At 47.8% G+C, this 20,445-nt stretch overlaps 1 protein-coding gene across 1 annotated transcript in view; it reads left to right on the forward strand.

Annotated features, from left to right (window-relative positions):
- Positions 1 to 1,232: 1,232 nt before the first annotated feature.
- Positions 1,233 to 20,445, forward strand: part of LOC129700501 (serine/threonine-protein kinase PAK 4-like) — a 49,374-nt gene continuing 30,161 nt past the window's right edge. The window contains 2 exon segments of the mRNA XM_055641055.1: positions 1,233 to 1,564; positions 8,944 to 9,188. Of these exon segments, the coding sequence (XP_055497030.1) occupies positions 1,495 to 1,564; positions 8,944 to 9,188 (315 nt within the window). The 5' untranslated portion in view covers positions 1,233 to 1,494.

Below are 20,445 nucleotides of genomic sequence, written 5' to 3' on the forward strand. Positions count from 1 at the left end.
ATAGATGCTGCCTGGCCAGCTGAGTTATGTTTTGCTCACAATTCCAACATCTGCAGTCTCGAGTTTATCGAGTCAAGTTTATTGCCATGCTCACAAGTACGCTGAGGTACAGGCACAATGAAAAATCTTTCTTGCAGCAGCACCATAGGCGCAGAGACACGCACAAACACACAAAAACAAATCAATCATAATTGATACATAAATTACACATAACATATCTGGAGAAAAACAAGACAGTGCAAAATACAATTGGGAAGAAAGATATCCATGGAGGTGCAAGGGGTTGGGCTACAATGTTGTATTGTTGAGCTGGGGATTAGTGTTGTGCAGCATTTGAACTGATTGAAAGTTACAGCATGGACACAGGCCTTTCGTCCCACCGACCATCAATCACCTGTTCACACTAGTTCTATATTATTTCACATTCTCATCCACTCCCTACACACCAGGGGCAATATACAGAGACCAATTGCCCAACAAATCTGCACGGGGAGAACGTACAAATTCCGTGCAGACAGCACCCGTAGCCAGGATCGAACCCGGGTCTCTGTCGCTGTAAGGCAGCAGCTCTACCGCTGCGCCACCGTGATGACCATGGGTTGGGGTGAACCCCATGCTGCTGGGGCAGGTAATCTCATTCCACCGACCTTTGTTCAAAATGAGCCCATATAGAATACATTGAAGTTGAACTCATTGGGGGAGGACCTCCTTGTCGGCTGCAAGTCACACTGAGCCGTTTTCACGTGTACTCAAAATATTAATGGTGTGAGCTGCCGTGGAAAGTTAACGAGAAGAATTGGTATCAATTTGTTGTCTGAATGCAGGAAATATTTGTAATTTTCTCCATTTCCTTCCTGCGTTCTATTTTTGGGATAATAATCTCCTCGGTTATCACTTGTTTCCCAGAGTTAAAAGGCACAAGAGTTAAACTTTGTTTCCCAGAGTTAAAAGGCGGGGAGCATCAGGGAAAACAACAAACAATGCAGGAAAGTCTCCCTGCAAGTCTTTAAAGTTAAAACCCCTGTAATCCATAATTCTCCTGGTCATTTTGTTGTGGCTTGAAGCTATTAGCTGACCACTTTTCCTTTCTTGGAACTATCCGGTGGTCTCGGTATCTCCTGGTTTAGGGTTGCAGCAGGATCAGCTGTACTGCTGCAGTGTGCAGATGTTGATAAAAGACTGCTCCATAGATGCTGCTGCACCCGCGGTTTCTCCAGTTGATTGATACTGCTCGGGTTGATGTACCTCAATGTTGATTCTCCCTGCAAGTAGGAAATGTTACTCGAGGCGTGCTGAGCTTGAGGGGCTCTAAAGAGGCGGGAAGAAGAAAGATTCCAACAGGTTTCAAACCACAGGAATGCCAGTTGACTCACTGCCTGAAGAAAAGACAAACAGGACTTGCAAATAAACTCCTGTCTATTGGTGAATCAGTTGCCAAGTCGTCCCACCTGGAAACGGCCTTCTACCTGTCCCAGTGTCTGAACAAGCAAAGGCATGCTTCAGGATAACTACATTAGGCTTGCACACGGCTCCAGAACACACTCCTACAACCAGGTGTCTCGTGGTAAGTACATTTTCTTTCCCCTGAAATTCTAAGCAAGAAAAAAGAAAAATATTAATGACAGGTTCCAAAAGTAACATGAGCGCAGTGTGGGAGGAATGGGATTAAAGTTCCAAGGCACATTAAATCCTTGTGTTGCAGTTTGCAGGGTGTTTTTTGTTACAAGAATCCGCCTACCTTGTTTGATATGAGAGTGTAGACCAAAGATCTTAAGAGCAGAGCTCTGCTCTAAGATCTTTGGTATAGACATAGATTTCGTAGGAGGGCCCTCCCAATGCTGTTGCATCGGGATGGGATTGCAGGGTTAGGATCTGTGTTTGGAAAAGCATCAGAAAAATGGGCTGTGGGGAGTGGGAGGGGGTGCGGAAGTAGAGGTTTGCTAGGAACAGGTTTGCTAACATTGCATCTCCAGACAGACAACTGCCGATGCGTTTTATATCCAGCTATCGCATAGGATTTTGTGGGAGAGTGTCGGGGGTACCCCCGGGAGTGTGCTTGTATTTACAGGGGGGTCCTCGACCTCGGATTAGTCAGTGTTTACAGCATGTCCCAGGAGCGCACGCACCCGTGTTTACAGGAGTCTCTGGGCTTGTGTTCGTGTTTGCAGGGAGTATATCGGTATATACAGGGGTCCCGCGGGTGGGGAGTACAAGAGAGGAATTGCAGGTGCTGGTTTAAAACCGAAGATAGGCACAAAAATCTGGATTAACTCGGCGGGTCAGAAAGCCTCTCTGGAGAAAAATAATAAGTGGCGTTTCAGATGGGACTCGACCCGAAACGTCACTTTTTCCCCCCCAAAGATGCTGCCTGACCCGCTGAGTTTTGTGTCTATCCCTGAGAGGGGGTCTGCGCTGAGAGGGATTCCCTGGAAGTGTGTCGGTGTTTGCAGGGGATCTATGTTTGTGTAACGTACTAGGGAATCCCCAGGAGTTTCTGTTTATGAAAGGGTCCTTGGGATAACGTTTTACAGGGGGTCCCCAGGAATGTGTCAGTGTTTACAGGGGGTCCCCAGGAATGTGTCAGTGTTTACAGGGGGTCCCCAGGAATGTGTCAGTGTTTATAGGGGTTCCCCTGGAAGGGTCTCCATATTATGATGGGTCCCCAGATAGTTTTGGTCTTTGGAGGGGGGGGGGGTCCGGGATTGTGTGGGTATTTACAAGGGGGTGCCCGAGAGCGTGGCAGTGCTTACAGGGGGTGTGCGGGAGTGTGTTGGTGTTTGCGCCACTGGACTATCTGTAGAGTGGAAGAAAGAACTGCAGATGCTGGTTTAAAATCGAAGGTTGACACAAAAATGCTGGAGTAACTCAGCGGTTGAGGCAGCATCTCTGGAGACAAGGAATGGGCGACGTTTCAGGTCTCGAGATGTTGTACAGAGATGCGGCCTCCTCAACCGCTGAGTTACTCCAGCATGTTGTGTCTACCAGTCTCTGGAGAGTGTCGGTTTCGTTTAGTTTTGACATACAGCGTGGAAACAGGGCATTTGGCCCACCGAGTCCACACACCGACCAATGATCACCCGTACACTACATGCTCGGGGCAACTTTAAGAGCCTGTCTCACGAGCATGCCCAGGTCGCACTTGCCGCATGGAGTCGCATGCTCATGAGACAAGCCCTTAACAGAGGCCAAATTCTGCCCTACTTTGACAAAAGGAAGCAAATGACAATTTTGTCAAAATTTAGTTATTGCTTGTACACAAAAAAGCTGGAGAAACTCAGTGGGTGCAGCAGCATCAATGGAGTGAAGGAAATAGGCAACGTTTCGGGCCAAAACCCTTCTTCAGATTGCTGCTGCACCCGCTGAGTTTCTCCAGCTTTTTTGTGTACTTTCGATTTTCCAGCATCTGCAGTTCCTTCTTAAACACTTTAGTTATTGCTTGTTTTAGGGTATTTGAGATATGCTCTGCACAATGGTGAACAAAATAAGCCCTTCTCTGAGTACAATTTGAAAATATTTATACCAGAGGAGTAAGAAATTCCATCACAGAGAGCTGAAAGAAAAACACGTTTTTCCTCATTTACAAGAAAACGCCTTTCTGTTAGTTGCTTCCTTTTATCAAAGTAGGGCAGAATGAACCTGGCAACTCTACCGCTGCTGTTTACAGAGAATCCGCGGGGGCACGGTGCTTCCGGAGGTGTGTCTGTGTTTGCAGGGGAGTTTGTGTATAGAGGGGGCTCTTCAGGTGTGTGTCTGTATTTACAGGGGGTGCCCGTGTGTGGCTATGTCTGTGTTTGCCTGGGGAGTCCAGGATCCTGTATGTGGTCACAGGAGGTCCCAAGGAGTATTGTCAGCTTTTACAGGGGGTCTCCAGAAGCATCTCTATGTTTACAAGGTGTTCCTGGACATATGTCTGTTTATGGGGAGGTCCCAGGATTGTGTCGGTGTACACAGAGGTCCCTCTCAGGAAGGATCTGCAGGTGCTGGTTTAATCTGAAGATAGACACAAAAAGCTGGAGTAACCCAGCGGGAGGGGCAGCATCTCTGGTCTATTCACAGGGGAGACAAAAGAGTGTCTATTCACAGGGTAGACAAAAATGCTGGAGAAACTCAGTGGGTGAGGCAGCATCCATGGAGCGAAGGAAATAGGCAATCGTTTTGGATCAAGACCTTTCTTCAGTCTCTATTCACGGGGGGATCGCCGGGAGGGTGTGTGTGTGTGTCACCTCTTCCACTGCTGTATTCCATTTCCCCCTTTTCCCTCTTTTTATAAGTGCCTCCCCTCCCCATCCCAACCTTTCCCACCTCTTCATTTATTTGTGCTCTTAACATAGAAATTAGGTGCAGGAGTAGGCCATTCGGCCCTTCGAGCCAACCTCTTCCAACCTCGGCCCTTCGAGCCAACCTCTTCCAACCTCCCCCCAAAATCACTCTGCTAATTCCCATTTCTGGATCGCTATTCCCATTCCAAATTCCCCATTTGCTGACTTCTTCCCACCTTCACTATGTCTCTTCACTCGTGCCCACCCCCCGAGACCCTTCTTCAGACTGAGGGGAAAGGGAAATGATATAAATAAAACAAATGAATGAAAGATATGCAAAAAAGTAACGATGATAAAGGAAACAGGCCAGTGCTAGCCATGTTCTAGGTGAAAACGAGTTACAGACAATGAGACTCAACAAGACGACTTTAAGCTGGTACGATTTGGGTGGTTTTGGCTCAAAACGTTGCCTATTTCCTTCACTCCATAGATGCTGCCGCACCCGCTGAGTTTCTCCAGCTCTTTTGTCTACTTCCGATTTGGGTGGGGGAGGGTTGGAGAGAGGAGAGGGGGATGTAAGGTTTACGAAGTTATTGAAATCAATGTTCATACCGCTGTTCCTCCAACAGCACATATATCGCTTGGACATCTCACAACCTAATGGGTCAGACATATCTTTCATTCATTTGTTCCATATCTCTCTACACCACCATCTATATCTCTCGTTTTCCTTTCCCCTGACTCTCAGTCTGAAGAAGGGTCTCAAACCGAAACGTTGCCCATTCCTTCTCTCCAGAGATGCTGTCTGACACAGCTGAGTTACTGCAGCTTTTTGTGTCTATCTTCGGTTTCAACCAGCATCTGCAGTTCCTTTCCTATACAGAGTCGCCGGTTTGGCGCCATTTTCAAGTCAACCTGCAGGAGGTAGTGTTCCCATGTACCTTATTTCCTGGCCGCTTGTTGGTAGAGCCCAAAGATGCTCCGCTATAGGATCTTTGGTAGAGCTTGTACATCTGGGAGATGCTATTGCAGCGGCATGGGCAAGTAAGGCTAGTGTCTTGCAGGCAGGTGTGCATGGTGGCGGAGAGAATGAATGGGTTGATGAGGTGCCAGTTAGGCTGTTTGGTTCTGGAAATTGGTGAGCTTCTTGAGTGTTGTTGGTGTTGCGTGCATCCAGACAAGTGGAGAGTGGATGGATGAAAGGCCTGGGAGTGTCACGAGTGAGGCTCCTAGAGTAGGCTGGTACACCTTAAAGTCGTCTTGTTGAGTCTCATCAGATATCATCAGGTCATAAGTAATAGGATTAGAATTAGATTATTCGGCCCATCAAATCTACTCCGCCATTCAATCATGGCTGATCTATCTTTCCCTCCTAACCCCATTCTCCTGCCTTCTCCCCCACAACACGTGCTAATCAAGAACCTGTATTTTTCTGCCTTAAAAATATCCATTGATGTGGCCTCCACAGCCTTCTGTGGCAAAGAATTCCACAGATTCATCACCTACTGACTAAAGAAATTCCTTCTCATCTCCTTCCTAAAGGAACATCCGTTAATTCTGAGGCTGGGACCTCTAGTCCTAGACTCTCCCACTAGTGAAAACATCCTCTCCACATCCACTCTATCCAAGCCTTTCACTATTCTGTAAGTTTCAATCGGGTCTCCCCTCACAACTTCTAAACTGCAACGAGTACAGGCCCAGTGCCGTCAAACGCTCATCATATGTTAACCCACTCATTTCTGGGATAATTATTGTAAATTTCCTCTGGACCTTTTCCAGTGCCAGCACATCCTTCCTCAGATACGGTGCCCAAAACTGGTTACAATGCTCCAAATGTGGCCAAACCAATGCCTTATGGAGCCTCAGCATGATGTTAAGAAGAGACCCTGTCTGATGGGTTGGATTGAATGTTTTTGAGGCATGGACTGGTGAGGGCAGTGTGTGTGATGGTCATAAATCACAGGCATTCCCTGGGGGTGTATCAGTGCTTGGAGGGCATCATTTGGGGAAATGTCAGTGTTTCTTGGAGGGGGTCCCATAGGCTGGAGTAGTACTTAGTGGGGGGTGTCACCTGTGAATGTGTTGGCATTTTGAACTGTCCCCAAAAGATGGTGAGCGTTTACAGGGAGTCTCCAGGAGAGTGTCTGTGTTTACAGAGGTTGTCCCCAGGAATGTGTCTTGTGGGGGATCGCTGTGTGTCTGTATTTACAGTATGTACGATACGATAGGACTTTATTTGTCTCAGGAGGGAAATTGGTCTACCAACAGTCATAAAACACAACAAGATTCATGAAACATGACATTAAAGTGGAAGGTAGACAAAAATGCTGGAGAAACTCAGCGGGTGAGGCAGCATCTATGGAGCGAAGGAAATAGGCAACGTTTCGGGTCGAAACCCTTCTTCAGACCCTCCATACATGCTGCCTCACCTGCTGAGTTTCTCCAGCATTTTTGTCTACCTTCAATTTCCCAGCATCTGCAGTTCCTTCTTAAACATTAAAGTGGAAAGTCCAGGATTGGGAATGTGCAAAGATTTGGGGGGGGTCAGTCTACCCCACGACAGAAGGGGGTGGAGTTTCATAGCGACGGGGAAGAAGGATCTCCTGTGGCGTTCTGTGCTACATCTTGGTGGAACCAGTCTGTTGCTGAAGATGCTCCTCAGGTTGACTAGTGTGTCCTGGAGGGGGTGAGCTGTATTGTCCAAGATGCTCCGCAGTTTGATGAGCATCCTCCCCTCCAAGATCCCATATGTTGGGGATCCCAGGAGTGTGTCAGTATTTATGGGGGTCCCCGAGAACGTATCTGTTTTATGTTAGTATTCATAGCAAATGTTAGCATTCATAGCAAAAGGATTTGAGTATAAGAGCAGGGAGGTTCTACTACAGTTGTACAGGATATTTGTGAGACCACACCTGGAGTATTGCATACAGTTTTGGTCTCCTAATCTGAGGAAAGACATTCTTGCCATAGAGGGAGTACAGAGAAGGTTCACCAGACTGATTCCTGGGATGGCAGGACTTTCATATGAAGAAAGACTGGATAGACTCGGCTTGTACTCGCAAGACTTTAGAAGATTGAGGGGGGATCTTATAGAAACTTACAAAATTCTTAAGGGGTTGGACAGGCTAGATGCAGGAAAATTATTTCCGATGTTGGGGAAGTCCAGAACTAGGGGTTAAAGTTTAAGGATAAGAGGGAAGTCTTTTAAGACCGAGATGAGAAAATCATTTTTTACACAGAGATCCCCTGTGGAATCTGTGGAACTCTCTGCCACAGAAGGTAGTTGAGGCCAGTTCATTGGCTATATTTAAGAGGGAGTTAGATGTGGCCCTTGTGGCTAAAAGGGACCAGGGGGCATGGAGAGAAGGCAGGGATGGGATACTGAGTTGGATGATCAGCCCTGATCATATCGAATGGCGGTGCTGGCTCGAAGGGCCGAATGGCCTACTCCTGCACCTATTTTCTATGTTTCTATGTATAGGGGTGTCCACAGGGGATCTCTGGGAGTATATCTGTTTTAGACAGTCTTCGTGAATGTACCGGTATTTATAGGAGACACCTAGGAATGTGTCTACGTTTACAGAGGGTCCCCAGGAGGGAGTCAGTCTACAGGAGGTCCCCAGGAATGTGTCGGTAAATACAGGTAGTCCACAGGAGTGTGGTGGCTTTTACAGGAGGTTCCAGAGAACACCTTGGTGTTTAACCTTGGACTGCACCAGCTCTCTTTGTCCCAGTCTATTCTGGAACTGATCCAGCTTCAGTCTAGGCCAGACAGCATCTCTGGACAGAAGGAACTCCATCTCTGCGGAGATGCTGCCTGGTCTAAAGTGAAGCCGGATCAGTCCGAAGAAGGGTCTCGACCCGAAACGTCACCCATTCCTTCTATCCAGAGGTGCTGCCTGTCCCGCTGAGTTACTCCAGCATTTTGTGTCTGTCTTCGGTGTAAACCAGCATCCGCAGTTCCTTCCAAACACTTCAGTTCAGGCCACTTCCATCTCCAGCTGTGCTTCGGTTTGGAGCCCCTAACGTGATTTTTGAGAGAGGGTCTGACATAGGGTCTGCGTAGTCCCCCTCTTCTTTACGGAGAGGGTGCAGGTCCCTGCCAGCTCGTGCTGTGCCTTTGTGCTACCCTTTGGCTGCAGGCAGGTGCCGGCAGTGTGAGGAATGCAATTGCCTGAGCACCTTGTCATGCCTTTCCCAGTGAAGGTAGACACATAATGCTGGAGTAACTCGGCGGGACAGGCAGCATCTCTGGAGAGAAGGAATGGGCAACGCTTCGGATCGAGACCCTTCTTCAGTCGTGAGAGTCGGAGGAGAGGGAGACTAGAGATATGGAAGTGTAAGGTGTGAAAACGACAGATCAAAGGCAACGACGATCAAGCAAATGTTGTTTGGTTCATCGTTAGCTGAGGGGAAGGTGACAAAGAGGCTTACAATCAGTAAAATTGATCAGGAGGACAGTAGAACCAGTCGGAGAACTAGGGTGGGGAGGGGATGGAGAGAGAGGGAAAGCAAGGGATACTTGAAGTTAGAGAAGTCAATGTTCATACCGCTGGGGTGTGAGCTGCCCAAGTGAAATATGAGGTGGTGTTTTTCCACTTTGGGCTGGGCCTCACACTGACTTTCACGGCCGCAGTTTGTTGATACCTCCCCGTACGTGGCTAACTCTCGCCTCTCGCTGCAGGTCTGCTTCCCGGAGCTCTGCTGCTTCAGCTCGAGATGTGGAAGAAGAAGAGGAAAGGCCATCGGGTGGAAATCTCGGCCCCGGTCAACTTCCAACACAAGGTCCACACCTCCTTTGACCCGCAAGGCCAGCGGTTTGTGGGCCTGCCCAAGCAGTGGCAGGGGCTTGTGGCAGACGTCCTGAAGCGCCCAAAGCCCCTGGTGGATCGGACCGCCATCACGCCCGTGGACACCGCGCCGTTGAAGGTAACCTGCTCACCGTGTGGGTAAAGGTCAAGGCTGGCCTGGGATGGGGGCTGCGGCCATCTAGGGTGAAGGGTATTGAAGCCAATGTCCAGAGCTACTGAGGGAGGGAGATGCCCACTCTGAGCGCATTAGAGCATTGAGATCCTTTTGTGGAGCATGGAGCAACTTTGGGTGTGATGGCGAGGGCTGTAGTACATAACTACAGTTCAGGCTGGGCAGCATCTCTGGAGAGAAGAAATGGGTGACATCTCGGGTCAAGATCCTTCTTCAGTGACGAAGGGTCTCGACCCGAAACGTTGCCCGTACTGTCCGATAGTATAACGACCCGATACTGTCCCTAATAACATAGAAACATAAAAGCGCAGGAGTAGGTCATTCGGCCCTTCGAGCCAGCACTGCCATTCAACATGATCATGGCTGATCATGTAAAACCCCCCTTTCTGCTTTTCCCCTATATCACTTAATTCCTTTAGCCGTAAGAGCTAAATCTAACTCTCTCTTGAAAACATCCAGTGAATTGGCCTCCACTGCCTTCTGTGGCAGAGAATCCCACAGATTTTTCCTCATCTCAGTCCTAACAGGACTACGTGGGACTACGTTACAAAATTTTGAGATTTAAAAAATAAAGTCTGCAATTTATCCCATCAGATAAAGCATAAAAAGAAGTTTAATTTGACACCTAATTCACTTTCATATCTTCAGTATTAAATAAGTTTTGGCCATTTTCATACTCTGAAATTAGCACCTTGTTCCCTATTGCTTTTCCATTGACGTAACACAAAAGCAGTGATCGAGGACAGTCAAAAGCACATAACTTTCTTAAAAATTAAGAGAACTGAATGAAATTTTCAGTTATTTAACATTAAAGCATCTAATTAGTTATTTACCTAATTGTAGCTAATTACAAAATTCAATTACTAGATCTATCCATTTCTTAAGAAAAGGTTAACATTTTTAAATAGCCCAAGTGTCCAAATAACATTCACACAAGAATTCACAAAATGACATGATTTTTAAATCTCATTGTCATGAATTTATAGGCCAAATGGAAGGAATTTAGTGTTTAGTTCCTGTAAATTAATGGCCATTTTAATCATCTTGCGAGTGGGTTTTTGTGGAACGCGATCAACTGGAACGTTGCGATTTACGGTGAATTTAAACTCCATATTGACAGGAAAATCACTGCCGGTTCGTATGGGGCCCAAATCACATTTTTGCAACGTGAAATTTTGATTAAAGTAATCCTAAGAAGCAAGTTTAATGTAAAATAAACCACTGCTTTGTCCCATACGTGATATCCGGTCCATTGCCTGCGTAGAAAAAGGCATTAGAAGTCGCTTTTTATTTTACTCTAGCGCAGAAATTGTCCCGCAGTTTTTTTTTTTAAATTCGGAGAACGGCAGTCGGAATGATTTTTCAGCATCGGGTAAAAGCCCGAGAAAATATTTCTCGGACAGGCAGGAGAAAACGACATTTCAATCCCGCCCCCCTCAAAGGCGCCAAAGTCGCGCACACGACCAGTGACAGAACTGCAGCGCCGCTGAAGGTAAGCTTTGTAACATACCTATTTAGTGTGAATGGTTGGCGTGGACACAGTGGGCTGAAAGGCCTGTTTCCATGCTGTATCTTTCAATCAGTCAATAAACGATAGTGTCGATAGCAGTGGAGTGGTTGGAAGTGTAACGTTGGGCATTTGCACCTGACATGTTGAGTTTATGTACCCATACATGATGGTTGTCTCCAAGACCCCTCATTTGAGGAAGGACATTCTTGCTATTGAGGGAGTGCAGCGTAGGTTTACAAGGTTAATTCCCGGGATGGCGGGACTGTCATATGCTGAGAGAATGGAGCGGCTGGACTTGTACACTCTGGAGTTTGGAAGGATGAGAGGGTATCTCATTGAAGCATTTAAGATCAAGTCAAGTCAAGTCGTTTATTTGTCACATACACATACGAGATGTGCAGTGAAATGAAAGTGGCAATGCTCGCGGACTTTTGTGCAAAAGACAAACAACAAAACAACCAAACAAATTATAAACACAATCATAACACACATATTCTTTTACATAATAAATAATGGAAGGAAAAACGTTCAGTAGAGTTAGTCCCTGGTGAGATAGGCGTTTACAGTCCGAATTGCCTCTGGGAAGAAACTCCTTCTCAACCTCTCCGTTCTCACCGCATGGCAACGGAGGCGTTTGCCTGACCGTAGCAGCTGGAACAGTCCGTTGCAGGGGTGGAAGGGGTCTCCCATGATTTTATTTGCTCTGGAGTTGCACCTCCTGTTGTATAGTTCCTGCAGGGGGGTGAGTGAAGTTCCCATAGTGGGTTCGGCCGAACGCACTACTCTCTGCAATAGTGTGTTAAGGGTTTGGACATGCTAGAGGCAGGAAACGTGTTCCCGATGTTGGGGGAGTCCAGAACCAGGGGCCACAGTTTAAGAATAAGTAGCAGGCCATTTAGAACGGAGACGAGGAAACGCTTTTTCTCACAGAGAGTGATGAGTCTGTGGAAGTCTCTGCCTCAGAGGAGACGGGTTCTCTGGATTCAAGAGAGAGCTAGATAGCGCTATTAAAAAATAGCGGAGTCAGGGGTTATGGGGAGAAGGCAGGAACGGGATACTGTTTGGGGATGATCAGCCATGATCACATTGAATGGCGGTGCTGGCTCGAAGGTCCGAATGGCCTCCTCCTGCACCTATTGTCTATTGACAATCGTAGGCCTATCACTTTGTGCTGCAGTGGAAATTGAGACCTTTCGTTGCTTGGGAGTTGGATTTGTAATCATTCAAGTGGAGTTACCACTACAGGGAAGGCTGGGTATCAGTCTCCATGTACAACCCCTTTGAAGAGTACAGAGGAAACATGTTCCTGTTAGGGTGAAGGGCAACGCTGGCAAGTTCAGGGAACTCTGCTTGATGTTGAGACTCCAGTCAAGTGAAAGAATCACTGCCGGTTCGTATGGGGCCTAAATCCCATCACGCAACACGTCAGATTGAGGCGGTCAGGATCGAGGGAATACCTCCACGAGAAGGAAATTAGGTGGGCAGAACGAGGACATGAAGTGAAGCTTACAGGATGCAAAATAACATCCCCAGAGATTCTACAGTTGTATAGAGAGTAAAATGGTGTTGAGGGGAAGAATAAGTCTCCTTGAAGACCAGCATGGCCGTCTTGAGCACAGTGGTAGATTTGCTGCCTTGCAGCACTTGCAGCGCCAGAGACCAGGTTTCAGAAGGTCAGAAGGTCATAAAGGAGTAGTAGAATTAGGCCATTCGGCCCATCAAGTTTACTCCACCATTCAATCATGGTTGATCCATCGCTCCCTCCCAACGCCATTCTCCTGCCTTCTCCCCATATCCTCTGGCTCCCGTACTAATCAAGAATCTATCTATCTATCTCTGCCTTAAAAATATTCACTGACTTGGCCTCCACAGCCTTCTGTGGCAATGGAATCCACAGATTCACCACCCTCTGACGAAACAAATTTCCCCTTCCAAAAAGAACGTCCTTTAATTCTGAGGATATGACCTCTAGTCCTAGACTTTCCCACTAATGGAAACATCCTCTCCACATCCACTCTATCCAAGCCTTCCACTATTCTATATGTTTCAACGAGGACCCCCTTGTATTTCTAGGCTCCAGCGAGTACAGGCCCAGTGCCAACAAACGCTCATCATTGATTAATCTACTAATTCCTGGGATTATTTTTGTAAACCTCCTCTGGACCCTCTCCAGAGCCAGCACATCCTTCCTCGGATATGGTGCCCAGATTTGCTCACAATATTCCAAATGTGACCTTACCAGCGCCTTATAGAGCCTCAACATTATTTCCCTGTTTTTGTATACAAGCCCTCTTGAAATAAATGTTAGCATTGAGTTTGCTTTCTTTACCACTGATTCAACTAGCAGATTAACTTTTTGGGAATCCTGCACCAGCACTCCCAAGTCCCTTTGCACCTCTAATTTCTGGATTCTCACCCCATTTAGAAAATAGTCAACGGCTTTATTTCTACTACCAAAATGCATGACTCCACACTTTGCTACACTGTATTCCATCTGCCACTTCTCTGTTCACTCTCCCAACCTGTCGAAGGCCTTCTTCAGAGTCCCGGCTTTCTCTACACTACCTGCCCCTCCACCTATTTTCGTATCATCCGCAAACTTGTCCAGAAAGCCTTCAATCCCCTCGTCCAAATCATTAATATACAACGTGAAGAGTAGCGCCCCCAGCACCGACCCCTGTGGAACTCCGCTAGTCACTGGCAGCCAACCAGAAAAAACCCCCTTTATTGCCACTCTTTGCCTTCTGCCATCCAGCCAACCTACTATCCATGCTAGTATCTGCCCTTTGATACCGTGGGCTCTCACCTTCCTTAGCAGCCTAATATGTGGCTCCTTATCAAAGGCTTTCTGAAAACCTAAGTAAACAACATCTACTGACTCTCCTTTGTCTGTTCTTCTATTTACTTCTTCAAAACAATTCCAGCAAAGATTCTGTACGGAGTTTGTACGTTCTCCCCGTGACCACGTGGGTTTTCTCAGAGATCTTCGTTCCCCCCCCCCCACACTCCAAAGACGTACAGGTTTGTAGGTTAATTGACTTGGTATAAGTGTAAATTGTCCCTAGTGTGTGTAGGGTGGTGCTAATGTGCGGGGATCGCTGGTCGGTGCAGACTTGATGGGCCGAAGGGCCTGTTTCCGCGCTGTATATCTAATCTAAACCAAACTAAAAACTGCAGAAGGTGAGGGAGATAATGCATGAATATCTCCTCTGTTTTACTGAGAGGAGTATCATGGATGTTGAGGAGTTGAGGCATAGACGTTGTGATGTCCAGGATCTTATATGAATGACCAAATTGGACACATCCTCAGGAAACCTGCCACAAACATCACCCAGCATGTAATGGAACCCCCAAAGGAGAAAGGAAAAGAGGTTTCCCCAGGAACAGCTGGAGAAGAGGTGTCCAGACAGAAATGTCTGAGAGTGGGCTCAACTGGAGAGATCTCGGAAGAACTGCCAACAACCGAGTGAGATGGAGGACATTTGTCAATGGCCCATGCTCCCTAGAGGAGCAAAGGGCTTAAGAAGAAAGAAGGAGGGGGTTGGTAGTGTTTAAGATTAAAGATAAAAAAGATTTTTAAAAGACATTTGGACAGATATATGGATCGGAAGGGTTTAGAGGGCTATGGACCAAACGCCATGGGACATGGGAATAGATCGATAGGTCAAAGGGCCTGTTTCCATGCATGAGACCCTCCAAGTTACTGGCAAGGCACACAGGTTTTCCGTTAGGGCTGCTTATGCCCAGGGGATTGGGATGAGCATCTTTATTGCAGATTGTCTCTGGATAAGGAACGGTGACTTCCGAACACCTCGTACACAAAAGTATCATCTGTGTGAAGTGTCCAGTGCACAGAGATGCATTTGTTCGTACCAGCGACAGTTCTAGTTTCCACCTCTCCACGTTTAGCAATTGTTTTGTGTGCTTTTGATGTCGTTCATTGCAATATAGAAGAGGAGTGGTTACCATATCGAGTGATTTTTGTTGTTGTTGTTCCGTATTTTCTAGCTTGGTGAACAAAATCATCTTGTGGACCTCTGTAAAAATGAAACCTGTTTGTTACCCCAGTAGTCAGTCTGCAGAGCGCCCCACCAGCTGTAGCAGCAGATTTTTATATTGTTTAAGAGAGTACTCCCTCTAGCCTCTAGGGTTAAGGGGAATGTTTTTATACGCATGCAAGCTCTCCATCAGTGACCTTCAGAGCTTCTTCACAGACAAATCTTCCAAAAACACAGTTTTTTGATTGAATAAATTCTTTATTGTTGATGCAAAGCAATAAGGTCCATCCAAACTTCTTCCGACTGGTTACTGTAATCTTCATCGAACTCCAGCTTATTGCTTTAAACGTTAGAAAACTCCTTGTGTCTCCGTTACACTTCGCATGGTCAAAGGGTAGACCTTCCTGTAAAGAAGTGTCATCACTTAGGGTAACTTTACTTCTTTTATTCATACTGTAACATACTGTAACATTACAATGAGCACTAGCTGTACGTGGTCCGTCACGGGAACTAGAGAGAGCGCAGTGGGTGGGGAGGTTGTCATTATACTTGTGATATGGGGAGTGGTTAGTAGTGGTGAGGTAACTATATTAAAGGTACATGCACATATCATCTACATCCTTCCCCTTAGAAACAAAAGCAACAAGGTAGTGACAGGGCGACCACGTCTCATTCGCTATACACGGTTACGCGAAGTCGCCATAACAGACAGGCGGCTTGACAACACGTCCCGACCGGGTTCGCATCTCGCCATCCTCCCTCCCTGCAGGAAAAAGTGGAGCAGGTGCAGGAGCAGGTGCAGGTGGCCCGAACCGGAACAGGGGAGCCGGGAGGAGACGGAGAAGAAGGAGGGGACGCGGGTGCAGCGGCGGGCAGCGCTCGGGCAGGCGAGGGCGGCTGATCCGGAGGAGGAGGGGACTGATAGAGCTGGGAAGGCAGAGACCGAGGCATGCGAGGAGCGGCGGGTGGAGCAGGAGACTGCTGCGGAGGAGCAAAGGGGTCCGCGGGCGGTGGTGGAGGCTCGTTGACGAGCCGCAGGTGTTGGCGGGACCGGCGGTAGACTGTACCCGCATGGTCAACCAGATAGGACCTAGGCGAGCCCGCGGAGCCAACGACGGTGGCGAGCCTGGAGTGACCGGAGGGGGACTGCATGCGGACGACCTGTCCGGGGAAGAGGCGCGGAAGGGGGCGGCAGGACTTATCATGGGAGCGCTTCTGGACCTCGTGCTTGAGGGCAATGCGTTCCTGGACAACAGCCGGTTTGAGGACGGAGGGCACGAGGGAGCGCTGGGCCACTGGGATCGGGGGCCTGGTGGTGCGAGACCTGAGCAGGGGAGCCCATGGCAGGGTCGCAGGAGATGTTGCGAAGGTTAAGTAGGGCAAGGTAAAAATCGGAACGAGACAAACGACAATGTTCCAGCAAGTCCTTTGCACTGCGGACAGCGCGCTCGGCAAGACCGTTGCTCTGCGGGTATTCTGGGCTGCTGGTGCAGTGGCGGAAGTTCCAGCTGGACGCGAAAGCTCGGAACTCGGCGCTCGTGAACTGGCTGCCGTTGTCCGACTGTACACTTCCCCATGCTGGTCCTAAACTAAACTAAACTGAAGCCAAATGGCCACTACACCAGCCCTTTGTCCAAGTTCTCCAGAACACGCTGTGCGCGACCTTACACCTCTGGAAATAGGCAGCAGAGCAGCATCCTCTGCCAGATCTTCCCTCAGTCCATGGGACCACTGTCCAGTCCTGTGATCCATCATCTTGACCATCCTGATAGGTGCACTGAGTAAGGAGCTTCAAGCACAGAAGTCCCCAGGTCAGTATGAAGAAGGATTCCAACCCAAAACGTCACCTATCCATGTTCTCCAGAGAAGCTGGCTGAGCCGCTGAGCTACTCCAGCACGTTGTGTTTTTTTGCTTCTGGTATAGTTCCACTCCAGCTGCCTCTCTACATTTCTTGCTCCGTAGCCTGTCTCAGGTCACGGAAACAAAAGCTCTCGGAAGGAAGAAGTTTAGTTTAGTTTATTGTCACGTTGTTGGGTACAGTGAAAAGCTTTTGTTGCGTGCTAACCAGTCAGCGGAAAGACCATACAAGATTGCAATCGAGCCATTGACAGTGTGTCGAGAGATTTAAAAGTGTGGAGCGATTGTAATGAGTGATTGGAGATCTGCACGCAAACAGTCGCCTGGGTTTGGCGCCATCTTGGGGAGAGTGCAAGGGCAGGGATGGTGGAGGGAGGGGCGAGGAGTGGAATGGGAGAAAATGGATGTGATTTAAACCAGCCATGGACTCCATGGAGCTCAGTCCATGATGATGAGCACCCTTGCTGAACTCTTGAGCTGAGGGGCACATACCTGTCATATACATGTACTGAATTAGGGCCATCTAACCATGTAAGTGGAGTGGTGAACAAGCGCGGCACGGTGGCGCAGCGGTAGAGTTGCTGCCTTACAGCGGCAGAGACCCAGGTTTGATCCTGACTACGGGTGCTGTCTGTACGGAGTTTGTACGTTCTCCCCGTGACCTGCGTAGATTTTCTCAGAGATCTCCGGTTTCCTCCCACACTCCAAAGGCGTACAGGTTTGTAGGTTAATTGGCTTGGTGTATGTGTAAATTGTCCAGAGTGTGTGTTAGATAGTGTTAATGTGCGGGGATCGCTGGTCGGCGCAGACTCTGTGGGACTGTTGCCGCGCTGTACCTCTAAACGAAACGAAACTAAATTAAACTAATTGTGCAGCGCAAAACACAAGGAGAGCTGCTGTAGGAACCCAGCGGTTGGGCAGCAGCTGTGGAGAAAGAGAAGTGGTCGTCTAGGGTCGAGGCTTGCAGATGCTGCCTGGCCTGCTGCACCTTTGCTGTGTTTCCTCCAGATTGCTGTATCCTGTGGCAGCCGAGAGTGCATGTAACCTGCGGCATGTGACTTGGAGCAATGGCAACCTTGTGAGTGTGGACCCACAGAAGGGAGTCGGTCCTGATTGCCGGACATTAAGCTGCATCAGGAAGATTGCTACACCCAATATTTTGTGCTTGATCTTGGCCTCATGCAAACCTCTTGTGCTTGTGGTTTGATTTCCAGTGGTGCCTCTCTGTAGGTCAAGGGTTCTCAACCTGGGGTAAATTTCTACATATTTTTCCTCATTGCTTGACTGTGTTTAGTTCTGGTATACTAAATCTGCTCATCATTAGTTGTTCATAATTAAATTTGCGCAAAATTGATCCACCGTGGCGCTACAATCTTTCGCCACCCTACTCGCCGTTCTCCTCTGCTGCAAGTCAAATGAGTTCTATTCCGATCTGTGAAATAATACAAAAGTTATGAATGTTTTGAAGGTTCTAACTCCCTCTTAAATATAGCCAATGAACTGGCCTCAACTACCTTCTGTGGCAGAGAATTCCAGAGATTCACCACTCTCTGTGTGAAAAATGTTTTTCTCATCTTGGTTCTAAAAGATTTCCCCCTTATCCTTAAACTGTGACCCCTCGTTATGGACTTCCCCAACATCGGGAACAATCTTCCTGCATCTAGCCTGTCCAACCCCTTAAGAATTTTGTAAGTTTCTATAAGATCCCCCCCCTCAATCTTCTAAATTCTAGCGAGTACAAGCCGAGTCTAATAATAATAATAATTATAATAAATTTTATTTGTGGGCGCCTTTCAAAGTCTCAAGGACGCCTTACAGAATTTAACAAGAGTAAAAAACATATAGTCGGAGTAAAATAAATAATAAAGACATCACCAATACACAAATTAAAGACAGAATTCGATCCAAAGACAAAAAAATCAAAAACACAATGTGAAGAGAGAGCAGCGGCAGCTAAACCGCGCCAGCGTCCACTCTCCCTTCCGACAGTCATCTTGGACACAAACTAAAATAATTACTTGCACACAAAAATCATCCCCCCACAATGGTTACCACTGTGGGGGAAGGCACAATGTCCAGTCCCCATCCCCAGTTCTCCCAAAGTCAGGCCTATTGAGGCCTCCGCTATTGCCTCTATGGAGGCCCAATGTTCCTGGCCGTTCTGGCCGGGTGCTGTTGCCCCGGCGTCGGGAGAGACCTCTAAGCAGCTGGGCCACCTGGAACGGTCGCTTCCTTACCAGAGACCGCGGCTTCTGAAGCCGACAAGGCTGCGCCGGTTTGGAGCTCCCAGGCTCCCGATGTTGAAGTCGGCGCCGCCCGCTCCGCTCCGCAGACCCGCAGCCCGGAGGTGTTGAACTCGGCGGTCACAGCTCACCGGAGCTCCAGCGCGTCGATCCAGCGCGGCGACCCAGGCAAGGCATCGCCCGCTCCACTCCGCGATAGCGCTCCAGCGCTGTGCCGCCACCGAAGCCGAGGTGCTGGGCGGTCCACGCCCGCTGGTAGGCCACGAGGACGGGTAGAAGGGGCAGCCCGGAGAAAAAGCTGCCTCACCAACCAGGTAGGGACCTAGAATTTATCCGCGTCTTCAAAAGAGTAGTCCTGGTCCCTGAATGACACCATTGGTGGACTATCTCCTGGTATTACCATAGAACGCAAGAATCCAGGACCTGAGATTACTGCAACGAAAAGTGTTCTTGGAAAGCTACTTACCCAATCCATGGTGCTGCCCCAAGTCTTTCTTCATATGAAAGTCCTGACATCCCAGAATCAGTCTGGTGAACCTTCTCTGCACTCCCTCTATGGCAAGAATGTCTTTCCTCAGATTAGAAGACCAAAACTGTACGCAATACTCTAGGTGTGGTCTCACCAAGACCCTGTACAACTGCAGTAGAACTTCCCTGCTCCTATACTCAAATCCTTTTGCTATGAATGCTAACATACCATTCGCTTTCTTCACTGCCTGCTGCACCTGCATGCCTACCTTCAATGACTGGTGTACCATGACACCCAGGTCTCGTTGCATCTCCCCCTTTCCTAATCGGCCACCATTCAGATAATAGTCTACTTTCCTGTTTTTGCCACCAAAGTGGATAACCTCACATTTATCCACATTATACCGCATCTGCCATGCATTTGGCCACTCACCCAGCATATCCAAGTCACCTTGCAGCCTCCTAGCATCCTCCTCACAGCTAACGCTGCCCCCTGAACAATGAACCATTCTACATTTTGCTTTATCATCGTTCTCTTTGATCTCTCGTTTTCACACCTTAATCTTCCACATCTCTATGTTCCTCTCCCTTGACTTTCAGTCTGAAGAAAGGTCTCGGCCCGAAATGTCATCCATCCTTCTCTCCGGAGATGTTGCCTGACCCGCTGAGTTACTCCAGCCATTTGTGTCTATCTTGGAGGTATGCAGAAGTATAAGAAGCACAGATAGGTTATGAAATGAATAAGTTTATTGGCCAAGTATTCACATACAAGGAATTTGCCTTGGTGCTCTGCCCGCAAGTGACAACATGACATATAGTGACAGTTAGGAATGACACATAAAATATTAAACATGCATTAAATAGTAAAAAGCCTTTCGCCATGACTGACCTGTCTCAGACCAGAGGGCATCGGTTACAGATGTGGTAAAGGGTATTTGAGGTAATATGTTTTCCGCTGTTGGTAGTTGCAAACTGATTTGTAGTGCCTGAAAAGATAATGAAGGTAGATAGTCTTACAGCATTAAAGAAGCATGTGAATGTCAAGGCATAGAAGGACTAAATGCTGGTGAATAGGATTAGTATAGATCAGTATGCACACTGTAGGCTGAACAACTGTTTCTGTGTT

This window comes from Leucoraja erinacea, chromosome 9 (genome assembly GCF_028641065.1).
Source record: "Leucoraja erinacea ecotype New England chromosome 9, Leri_hhj_1, whole genome shotgun sequence".
In the NCBI taxonomy this organism is placed as follows: domain Eukaryota; kingdom Metazoa; phylum Chordata; class Chondrichthyes; order Rajiformes; family Rajidae; genus Leucoraja; species Leucoraja erinaceus.